The following is a 12,084-nucleotide window of genomic DNA, read 5'->3' as shown; positions in this document are numbered from 1 at the left end:
GTGCAGGAATCGGTTTATTTTCTTTGCCAGTCAAAGCATTAAAGGGGAGGAAAGAAGTGTTGATGGAAACCTTGGGGAGTCCCAGCAGAGCCGTCTTATGACACCTGGGAAATGGGGTTCCCTGTTGGGCCTCATTAATGAAAGAATTTCTGAGCAGACACTAACAGAAGCAGGAGGACAGTGTTTGAGTTTAAATGGAAAACGCTAGGGCATGTAGACTATAAGCCTCACAAGGGCCAGGGAGGGAGGAGGAGAGTAGTAAAGAAAAGGATCAAAGCCAGGCAGCTTGATATAAGGCTGCATGGAGGCCAGCCACCTGGCGGCAGGCATCCAGTGAGGGGGGGGAAGGGGGACTTTAAAAACTCAGTATGGAAGCCTAAGTGTTGACTGGGGAACTTAGAAAGCATCCTTAGGTTCTGGCCAGCATCTGAAAGAAGAGAAGAAAAAGAAATAGACCCAGCCAAACCTCAGGGTGGCCTGGACTCCGGGTACTGCACTAGAAGGTGGGAACTCTGGAAAGGAAAAGCACATGATCTTAAGGTGAACCCCCCTTCCTAGGGGTGTCCCCTAACCAGGCCCTTGGCCTGCCTCATTGGATTAACCCTTAAGGAGGTATGCTGGCTAGTCTTATGTCAACACGACACACAAACTAAATTTACCTAAAAGGTGGAAACCTCAATTAAGAAGATGCTTCCTAAGCTCCAGCTGTAAGGCATTTTCCTAATTAGGGATTGATGGGAGAGGGCCCAGCCCATTGAGGGTGGGCCAACAGTCCTGGTTTCTATAAAATAGGCTGCACAGCCTGTAAAGAGCATCCCTTCCTGGCCTCTGCATCAGCAAATGACTCCGGGTTCTTACCCTGTTTAAGCTCCTGTCCTGACTTCCTTCACTGATGAACAGCAATATGAAAGGGGAAGCCAAATAAACCTTCTCTCCCCAGCTTTCTCTTTTTGGTCATGGTATTTGGTCGAAGCTCTAGAAACCGTCACTAAGACACAGGTGGGGCAGGCCATCTGTCCCCGCCTAGTGGTGGATTCCATTCTTTACATCGTCTCTTCCTTCCTATCCATGGTCTGTGACAACCTTGCTAAACATAATTCAGATCATGCTACAGGCCTGTTTAAAAAGCATCAATTCTGGCTGGGGCGTGGCTCAGGGGGCAAAGGTGCTGGCAGAGGTTCCTCAGTTTGAACCACCAGAGCCTCATTAAAGACAACCACACAGTGCAAATGTCAGTCACCTCAGAGATCCCAAATAGACAAGGAAGTCCCTGGTAGCTTGAAGGCTAGCTAGCTTGGATGCTCAATTACAAATATATACACACACACAGAGAGCCTCTCTTAAACCAGTAGAAGGTGAGGACTGATGCCCCGGGTTGTCTTTTAACCTGCACGTGCAAGCTATGGCTCCTGTAAGTCCACATTCACATGTGAAGTTACACACACTGTGGATGTATATACACAAACACACACAGCTCCAACCCTTCCAATAACCTGTCAGGATCGGGTCTGGGCATGGTGCACAGCCCTGGCCGCCTGGCTGCTGCCTTCCTCATCTTCTTCCGCCTCTCAGCTTGGCTCCAGTCATTTGGAGCAGGATCTCGTGTAGCCCAGAATGCTCGAATTCACTCTGCAGCCAAGGAAGACGTTGAATTCCTGATCCTGCTGCCTCCACCTCTTTGGTGCTGGGATTTCCACACCTGGCCCTTTTCTTCCATTTTATAATTCACTGCAAATGCTGGGCCAGCTGAATAGACTGTGGCATGATTTTATTTCCTTGACTGCATTCTATAGTTTTCCCACAGAATCTGTTTTAAAGTCAAGAGCATATCCTCCACGATGCTGGCAGCTGTGAGAATCTAGCTACTTAACTGAGCAAATTTGCAGAAATGATATACTGGCATAAAAACTGACATTCGTGGGTTAGGAAGATGGCTCAGCTGTCAAAGTGTTGGCCTGGACAGCAGAAGACACACACACATGTTCACCCCATACTCCTGCCAACGCACATTCATGTGTGTGCGCGCACACACACACACACACACACGCACACACACGCACACACACACACGCACACACACACACGCACACGCACACACACACACGCACACACACACACGCACACACACACACGCACACACACGCACACACACACACACACACACACACGCACACACACGCACACACACACACACACGCACACACACAAAGGGAAAATATGCTTTGCCATTCATATCTACATGCCACACAATTCTCACATTGTTATTTTTATCTGTTTGTTTATTTTTTCTTTTACTAGATAGGTTTCTCTGTGTAGCCCTGGCTTTCCTGGATTTGCCTGCCTCTGCCTCCTGAGTGCTGAGAGTAAAGATGCATATGTCTCTGGTAATAATCCATTTCTTGTCTGGAATTTGTACCCTTCTCAGTTGACAGTCTCGGCACAGTTTAGCATTTTGTACAACATGGTTCCTGCAAACACAGAAGGAAGAGGTCTAAGGTGTCCAGGAACCAGATTTGTAAATAAATTCAAAGCATGTAGTCTTACTTATTATTTTTAAATCTTATTATTTTAAATCTAATTATTTTAAAATCTAATTATTTTAAATCTTATTATGTTTAAAATGATGCCACAGCAAATATTATATGAAAGAGTTCATTCAGGGGAAGGGAAGCAGAAGAGAGTTAGGGCCTGAGTGAGGCCATGAGGTCAGGGACAGAGAGACAGAGACAGACAGAAGGACAGAAATGGGAGGAGGGGAGGCATCCCTACAGAGAAAAGGGGAGAGAGCAGGAGAGGAGCAAGAGAGGAAGAAGAGAGAGACAAAGTGGCAGGTTGGTCCTTTTTATATCGCGTGCACAGCTGAACTTCATCTGCCGCACACCTGGCAGGCAACGCACGATGATATCATAGGCTATTAGGCAACCCAAAAGCAGACTTCCTTGACACTAACAACGTACAGTCGTTAATATAAGCTGCATGTGGTGGTCCATGCCTGTCATCCCAGGACTGAGGAGGTAGAGGTGCTAAACCTGAAAACTGCAAGAAGAGAGGCCAAATCTACGGCTGTCCAATTAAAGCAAGCTTGATTAAATTCCGTGGAGGAAGATGGACACTGGCCAGGTCCATACCCGGCACTCCCAGAGAATGATGCTGAATTATTTTAGTCAGGTGCTCATGAAGGTTGAACCCATGAGGCTGTGGCACTTAACCATCATCCAGTTGGGCAAGCATGCATCCAGGCATCTATCCTGTGCAGCTGGGGCAACCAGCCTTGTTTACCGAAGTGGAAACAGGTAACTTGTTGTTTTACATGAACAGCAGAACAACGAGAGACCAAAGGATTAAAAATCAGTGGCTATTATTTTAAAGCCCCTAGCTGTTCCAGGAAGTTATCTGTCATTGGACAAGTGGAGTTTACAGGTTTATCTGTTCTTGGGCAAGTCAGGCTTACAGGTTAACTTTAGTTCTTACAGAGGAAGAAGAATCAGAAGTTCAGGGTCAACTCCCTTCTCAAATGCAAGACCAGCCTGGGCAACCTGAGATCCTACGTCAAAACACAGAACAAACAAAAGGCCTCCGTTTTGTTAGTGAACACAGAACTTCAGTTTGGCCTTGTGGTTTACAGCTAGCAGTCTTTCTGATATTCACCATGCAGCTGTAGCCAGGAGAAAGACTGATTTCTGAGTAATGTTCCAAAGCTGGGTCACAGAGCCAGATCTGTTACCCAGGGCCTACTGCTGTCTATAATTCCCTTTGGTGTCTGCAGCAGAACCTGAACAGTCAAGGACCCCTGCAGGTCTGTTTTCATTTGTTTTGAGGTCACAACAAAATGAATTTCCTGCTTATCCCAAAGCACAACCCAGATCTGGTAAGCGAGTCCCATTCCACACAGTCTTCCAGGCCTAGCATTTTGGTTTTTTAAGGAGCACTTTTTTGTTTCAGTCGGCACATAATAGTTGTGTTTGTCCATGGAGTACATTTTGATGAGTTTTACAGAGTCCTTGGTATGTCCATCACTGGAAATATTTATCACTTCCTTATGAAGATTGTCGGAGTTGCTCTGTGCTAACTCTTTGGAAATGTGGGTTTCATTCTTGGGACCCAGTTGATCTTCCCTTAAGCCTGGAAGGAACAGCTCCTTGGGCAGTGCAGCTTCCCTTAGCTCTGGGGAACTAGATTTGTACCTTGTGTCTCCCTTAGGAGGACACGGAGGTTCCCTTTACAGAAGAGGATTATCGAAGAAGAAAGCCTCACCCCAACTTTCTGGATCACATCAATGCTGAAAAAATAGTTCTCAAGTTGGGAAAAAATGTAAGTCTGGACACAAAGATCATCGGGGGTGGGGGTGGGGATGGTTCTTTGTGAGGGGGTATACCTGGGCAACTTTGTCCTCTGCATACTCAGCCCTGATCCCTTTACCAGGCTGTTTTTGCATGTCCAGGACACATCACCACAATGTTGTAAACACCATGGTTTAGTTCCTCAGACATCTCCACAGGTGTCAGCTTTAGTTTAAGCAAATTCTATCCTTAGAGATGCCCTGGCCCAGATTATAATCCAGCCCGCCCACCTGAAGGCTCTATGTTGGGCCCCTAGCTAAACTCAGGTTCTCTCCCATCAAGGGGTCTAGGCAAATAACTCAGTTGGAATATGAAGGAAGAAACCTCATGTTCTTGGTTCTTAGAATCCCTCTCAATGTTTTTCTTCAAATAGCTCTGAAAAGTGCAATGCCCTTTTTACAAAATAAAAGACAAACCAGGTGATGGTGGTGCACACCTTTAATCCCAGCATTTGGGAGGCAGAGGCAGGAGGATCTCATAAATTAGAGACCAGTCTGATCTACAGAGTGAATTCCTGGACAGCTAGGACTATACCAAGAAAACTTGTCTTGAAACCAGGCAAACCAACAATAAATAGAGGTCTACAGGAGTTAATCTGTTCAGGATCACACAGCCAGGTGTGGCCAGGCATTGCTGTGGGCATGCCTGAGCATGTCTGGCTGCTTCTTGGGCAGTCCCGTGCCCTGTGCACGTGGCTGTCTTCATTTCGTAGCTGTGGCACCACAGAAAAAGGAGTAGGAAATCCATTCAATCCAAAACATATCAGACACCAGAAACTGGGGAGGAGGTAACATCTTTTTTCCTGACTCTAACTCCATCATTCAATAAGATTATCTTGACACAGCTGATTGTTAAGACATATCTAAGCTGGATCCAGTGGCCCATGTCTGCTACTCCAATGTTCAGGGCCAGCCTGGGCTACATCACAACATACTTTCTGAACAAAACAACAACAATGAAGCTGGTACCTGCAGGTGCTCACCTGTACTCAGTTTTCTGGGGAGACCAAGGCAGGAAGAACACAAGTTCAAAGGCTGTCTGTGCTACAAGGAGTTCAAGACCAGTTTGGCAACTTAGCAAGACTGTCCAGAGCAGGGGCTGATGGGGTGTGCTGAAGAGATGATGGCTCAGTGGTTAAGAGCAGGGACCCAAGTTTAGTTCGTGGCACCCACATGGAAGCCCAAGATCCAGGGGTCTGATGCCTCTGGCATCTTAAGACACCTGGACTCATATGCACCCCCCCCCCATAATTAAAAACAAATCTTCTAAAAAGGGGGGGGGCAGCATGTAGGTCTGGGATAGAATTCAACGGCAGAGCGCTCGCCTGGCACGAACAAGTCTCCAGCACCACCACCATAAAAATACATAAATAAATAAAGCAAACTACTGTTGCAGCAAAACATGTTCTTTGGCATGTATGATAACTTCATCTTTTGCTAAAATAGAAGACGCAAGTGTCCTTAATGAGTAAATAGTGACTGAAAAGCAATTCAGGGCTTGCTGACCTGCCTGCCCCTGCCCCGCAAGGTGCTGAGCAGTTCGCCTGTGGTGTTCCACGCTAACCTCCAGACCCTCAGCTGTCCTCTTTAGAATTCTGTGAGGCCGCTGCTGCCATCATCCCATTCAATTTACACAGACTCCCAAAACCATGGCACCATCGCATTAAAAAAAAAAAAAAAAGTGGCCGACAGCTCTGAGGCGCCACCTTGTGGTGTCATAAGATATAACAACAGGGATTCCAGACCAATTCTGTCCCTGAAGAACCTGTGGACATGAATACAGTACAAGCACCGTGAGCATGAAAGAGTTACAAAAAAAAAAAAAAAAAAAAAAAACCCAACAGCTAGCAGGGATGGTGGCTCACACCTACAATTCTAGCACTCAGAAGGCTGAGGCAGGAGGATGGTGCATTCAGGGCTAGTCTGAGCTACATAGTGAAACCCCTGAGTCGGAAAGAAGCAAGCCCAAGCCTTGCCTTTAATCCAGCCCTGGGGAGTGCTGAGGCAGGAGCATCTCTGTAAGTCTGAGGTGCTGATCCCAGCCTGATCTACATAGCAAGTTCCAGGCCAGCCAGGAATACATAGTGGGAGACGAAGCCTCAAAGCAACAACAACAAAATACCAGACAAACAGAGTAGAAGAGAATTAGAAATTCAAGTTCAACTTTGGGAGCAAGAGGGATGCTGGGGCCTTCAAGCCCTTACACGTGTCTGCTCAACGAGACATAGCCCCAGAGGCAACATAAAAGGAGTGCATCAGCTTAGTAAATGTCTTCCGGCTCCTTATTCTGCTAATTTGTTAACACTTACACCCTGCTGATCACGCACATGACTCACTCACTAAATGAGACTGTTCTAAAGAAGGACCATAGCGTCTTTTCACACCTTTGCTTAAATAGGTTGTTATTTGTAAAGCAGCACCTTTATCATACAAATATACTAACACTTCCTTAACTCTAAATGATACAATTTTATTGTGAGATCTTTTCAAATATTTTTACTCTATGTGTGTGAGTTTTGCCTCTATGTCTGTATATGTGCTATGTGTCTGTGTGTGTCTGCATCTTCCAGAAGAGGGGCAGATCTCCTGGAACTGCAATTAAAGGTGGTTGAGAGCTGCCATGTAGGTGCCGGGAAACCAGGTCCTTTGCAAGAGCAATAAGTGCTCTTATAACTAAGCCATCTCCTCAGTCCCATAAAATCTACTTTTTGTTTTTCTGTTTGGAGCCATCTCTCACTAGGTAGGCCAGCTGTCCTGGAACTCAATATGTAATCCAGGCTAGCCTTGAACTGAGGGCTCTGCCTGCCTGTGATTGCTAAAATTAAAGGTGTTTGCCACTGTGCATGGGCACAGTCTGTTTGTTTGTTTTTAAGACAGAGTTTTGCTATGTAGACCAGTTGTTTCAGATTTGCTTAACCTTTTAAACTCTTACATTACAAGGCCCAACTCAAAAAAAAATGTATTCTTTTGCCTATAAATTTCTGTCTTAGTCAATGTTCTTTTGCTATATGAGACACCATAACCACAGCAACTCACATAAAAAAAAAATATTTATCTGGGTCTGAGTTACAGTTCAGAGACTTTAGTCTGTTGTCAGCATGATGGGAAGCATGGCAGCATGCAGGCTGCCATGGTGCTGGAGAAGGAGCTGGGAGCTCTTTGTCCAGATCCACAGGGACCAGGAAGGAGAGAGACACTGGGCCTTGTGTGGGCTTGTGACCCCCAGGGACACACTTTCCCCAGTAAGGCCACAGCTCCTAGTCCTTTCAAAGAGTGCCACGCCTACGCCTACGAGCCTATCAGGATCACTTTCATTCAAAGTACTGCACCTTCTTCCCGCTCTCTTTGCCTCCTTCCCCCCTCCCTCCCTCTTCTGTCTTCCCCTCTGTCCTCTTTCCTCTCTCCCTTTCTCCTCCCTGGTGCTCAGCCCCACACCCAGAGCCTCTGTACCAAGAAAGCACTTTATTACTGTTCTTTACCCAGCCTACTCGTTTGTTTGTTTGTTTGTTTGTTTGTTTGTTTGTTTCTCCTTATGAGGCAAGGTTTCTCTGTGTAGCCTTGGCTGTCCTGGAACTCACTCTGTAGACCTAGCTGGCCTTGAACTCTGCCTGCCTCTTGCCTTTCAAGTGCTACCACTGCCCAGCTAATTGTAGATGAAGACATATCTCAGTAACTTTCAGAGCTCACCGATATGGTTAGTCTCACTAGTCAGGTGCTCTACCTTCATTTGAAGGAAGTTATAATTAAGGTAGGGCCACCATGCCCATCTAGCACCAATGTGATTTTGGGAATCCCGACTCTGATCCTCTTGCTTGCCTGACAAAAGCTTAATTATTGAACTACCTCCCCAATCATGAATAGTTTCAAATATAACTGGAACCATTTCTTCGTTGAGTCCAGGGCAGAGTAAATGAGCAAAGCATTTCTCAACTCTATCTCTCACACACACACACACACACACACACACACACCCGTGCTTGAGATGTTTGTCCTGTTTCATGCCCTTTGCTGCTTATCTCCCGCTCTGCTCACATGCCTCAGCCACATATAAAAGAAACTTTTATTTGCCTGTTTCAGTTGTTATCTCAGAGGCTTACTGCCTCCTTCTACTAACCTAGGCCTGTTCCTGAAAGCTTTTAGCCTCCTTATAATCTAACCTAGGCCTAGAATGTTTTCAGCCTCTAAGACCTACTGCTTAATAAGCTCACCCTTTCTTGTTCTTACTGAGCTCTGGGTTGGCTGGTTCAACTCAGCTGTTCTGGCTCAAACTCCTCTCCCAGCTGACTTATTTAATCTGGCTTCTCTCTCAGCCCCTGAATTGTTCTTCTTGGCCTCAAACTAATTCCAGTAAACTGTTCTAATCTTCTGGATCCTTTTCATTCTGTGGCTCATTCTGCCTTCAACTTCTCTCTGTAAAATTCTCCCAGTAAACCTGTTTCCCCTCTCTTCTTATTCTCTGTGTTGCTCCCTAAGTAGCTTCCCTTTCTTCTTTTTTCTCATGAGATTTGGACATATTATATTCTGTCAGATCTTTTTCTGATTTGTCACTTTTTCTGCCACTTTCAAACAAGGGTGCTTTCTTCTACAAACTAACTTTACTTTGACTGTTTGGGATTAAAGGTGTGTACCACCACGCCTAGACCTAAGCTTTTCTTTGCCTGAAACTTGCTCTATACCAGGCTGACCTTGAACTCAGATCTGCTTGCCTCTGTCCTCTGGATTAAAGGCATGTTTGTATTCCAGCTGGATCACACAGGCCTAGAAGGTCTTTGCATGTGATCTCTTGTCAGAGCAGCCATGCTCTGAATTAAAATTCCTCTACAACTTATCCCTTCCTGTTTAAGCTAAATTTTGCACACAATTTAACTTTTTGAAATAGAAACAATTATCAAACCCGGCTCAAGCCTCCTCTTTAATCTCACTAGTTTCTGTCTGGAAAGCCGCTGTGAACTGGTCCAGCAAAGGCTGGGCAGGTCTGCAGGATGACCTTTAGGAAGTCTGCTGGAGTCACATTGCTAGTTATGGTTGTGAGAAGCTCGAGGACTGAGTCTTGTTTATTCACTCACTGGTCCACGTACAGAGCAATGTGGCTCAGTTACAGCTTGTGTCAGCCACCATTCCATTACTGCAACAAAACAGCCAGGATTATAAACTTATAAACAGGAGAAGTTCATTGTGTCTCTTGCTGTTCAGAGGTTTCAGTCCAGACTGACCAGCCCTGTTGTTTTGAGACTGTGGCAGCACAGTGCAATAGGACATCTTGGCAAGAGCATATAGCACAAGGACTTGTTCACTTCGTGGCTGAGTGTGAAAGAGAAAGGGGGAGAGACAGGCCTGCAATACCCTTTTAAGGGAAAACCTTCCATGGCCTCATACCTGCTACTCTGTGCTTTATAAAGTCTCTATTATCTGCCCTTACTTCCACCCTGGTACCAAGCCTTAGGAAGACATTCTAGAACTATCCTACAGCACAGTGACCTCAGTCCTCCCCAGAAGTCCCACTTGCTGGGCCGGCAAGATGGCTCAGCAGGAAAGAGTGCTTCTGTGGAACCTTGAAAATCTGGGTTTGAGTCCTGCGACTCACATAAAAAAACAGGATGTGATGGTACATATCTGTAACTCCAGCACTCCTGCTGTGAGATGGGAAGAAAGACAGGAGAATTGCCTGGAACTTTTAGGTCAGCTAGCCTGGAATAAGAGACAGCTAGCCTGGAGTATGAGACAGCTAGCCTGGAGTATGAGACAGCTAGCCTGAAGTAAGAACCAAGGCAGGAACAGGAGAGACTGTGCCTCAAAACCAGGTGGAAGGTGAGAACCAACTTGAGCTGATCTCTGCTTTCCACTTGTGTGCTAAGATATATGGGTGCCCAGTGGTGGAGCATTTGCATTACACACACATAGGGGCCTGAGTTCCAATCCAGCACAACAACAACAATAAAACAGTGTTCCACCTCACCAACCTCACTGGTTCAGTTGGATGATGGATTACTGGAAGAGAGCTCTCTCTCCCTTCCTCCCTCTTTTTCACTCCCTCCCTCTCTTTCTCTCTCCCCTTTCCATCTCTTCTCTCTCCTTCCCTCCTTGAGAATTCATATACTAGTACTCGAGAGCACATACACACACACACACACACACACACACACACACACGCACACACACACACGAATCTCTATCAAATGAGAATAAATTCCCAGAATGATTAAACAAAGACTTAGGCAATCCTGCTCTAGGTTGGGCACACTGGCAGTCTGTGAATGAAAGCTTCAGTAGGGTCAGGGGACCAGTTCTGATGACTGAGCACTTTCCCAGAATGCTTGAGGACCTGAGGTCCATCCCCACCTCTGGAAAGAAATGTTAGGAAACTGAAAGAAACCTTCCAGAAGTCCCTGCACCTTTTGTACTTGGACTTCAAGTCAGCAATCCAGAAAAGAGTCACACCAACCATTCATTGCACAAGGCTCTCTGCGCTTTGAAATTTTTGTTTTGTGTTGATTTTCATTGCTTTGCTGATACACCCAGACTGGCATGTCCACTTCATACCAAGTAATCCTTGGCCCAAGTAATCCTTGACCTTGGCCTCCAGAGCAGCTTCTTCGGGCACGTGCCACTAAGCCCAGCTTGGTCACATTAAGCATCATCAAGGCCACCATGACTTCTCCTCTGGGCAAAGTGAAGCGTCCATGTCAATCAAAGTCCTTGTTTTGATACCTGGTACAGGGTCTGGGGCCATGGCTCAGCTGGTAGAGTACTTGCCCAAGGTGCATGAAGCCTTTGGTTTGCTCCTCAGCACCACACAAGCTGGGGGCAATGTACACAGCTGTAATCCCAGCACTCACGGAGTTGAGGTCCGCAACGACATAATGCGTGCGAGGCCAGCCTGGGCTACATGAGACCCTATTTCAAAACCAAGCAAAAACTCTACCTGGTCCTGAGCTTCACAGTCACATGACCACTTAGATAACTGAAGATCCTTCTAGAAGGACCTGTTTTCACAGCTCCCCAACCCCTCAGTGCTAGCATAGAGTTCACAAACAAACGTTCCACAAATAACAGCTCTGACTTAATTTATTATCCATCCCCACTGTGTTTCAATGGTGGCTGGAAGCGTGTCTGAATTGCTTCCTAAGGAACCCTTTCTCTGTCAAAGCAGTACCTGAGGAGCCCAGAAGACGAACAGCGCCCGCAACAGTGCCCTTTTTAATTCCTAAGTCTACTTCAAGATGACTAATACTTTATCAAATGTCTTTCTTTTTTATTTTATCCACTTTAGCCCAAAAAGTTTGCAACTTATGTCATCGCTTCTGGACTTCAGTATGGAATGGAAGGAGGCATCTTGCACACCTTTTTTAAGGTCTGTTTTTATTTTTTTAGAGATTTATTTATTTATTATGTATATAATTTCTGCCTGCATATATGCCTGCACACCAGAAGAGGGCATCAGATCCTTGTATAAATGGTTGGGAGCCACCACATGTGGGTGCTGGGAATTGAACTTAGGACCTTCTGGAGAGCAGCCAGTGCTCTTAACCTCTGAGCCATCTCTCCAGCCCAGATCTGGTCTTTTCAAAGTGAACATGTTGGGGTTTTTTTGTTTGTTTGTTTGTTTTGCTTTTTTTTTTTTTCTTAATTCTTAATTTAATTTCACTTTCAAGTTAGCTTACAAAGTAACGGGTTCCCCATCTCATATCCCTGCCTTCATCCTCACTCAGGACCTAAGACTATGTGAATTCCTTGTTGTTTATTTC

General features: G+C 45.7%; 1 protein-coding gene across 1 annotated transcript in view; it reads left to right on the top strand.

Moving 5' to 3' along the window:
- Ak7 (adenylate kinase 7) overlaps window positions 1-12,084 on the top strand; it is a 63,516-nt gene that overhangs the window by 15,881 nt on the left and 35,551 nt on the right. Inside the window, exons 5-6 of the mRNA XM_055592958.1 lie at window positions 4,201-4,311; window positions 11,610-11,690. Of these exons, the coding sequence (XP_055448933.1) occupies window positions 4,201-4,311; window positions 11,610-11,690 (192 nt within the window). The remainder of the gene's footprint in view (window positions 1-4,200; window positions 4,312-11,609; window positions 11,691-12,084) is intronic.

This window comes from Psammomys obesus, unplaced genomic scaffold (genome assembly GCF_907164565.1).
Source record: "Psammomys obesus unplaced genomic scaffold, mPsaObe1.curated_primary_1811, whole genome shotgun sequence".
NCBI classification, from domain to species: Eukaryota; Metazoa; Chordata; class Mammalia; order Rodentia; family Muridae; genus Psammomys; species Psammomys obesus.
The sequence above is the reverse complement of the archived record's forward strand: the minus strand, read 5'-3'. Positions and strand labels throughout refer to the sequence as shown.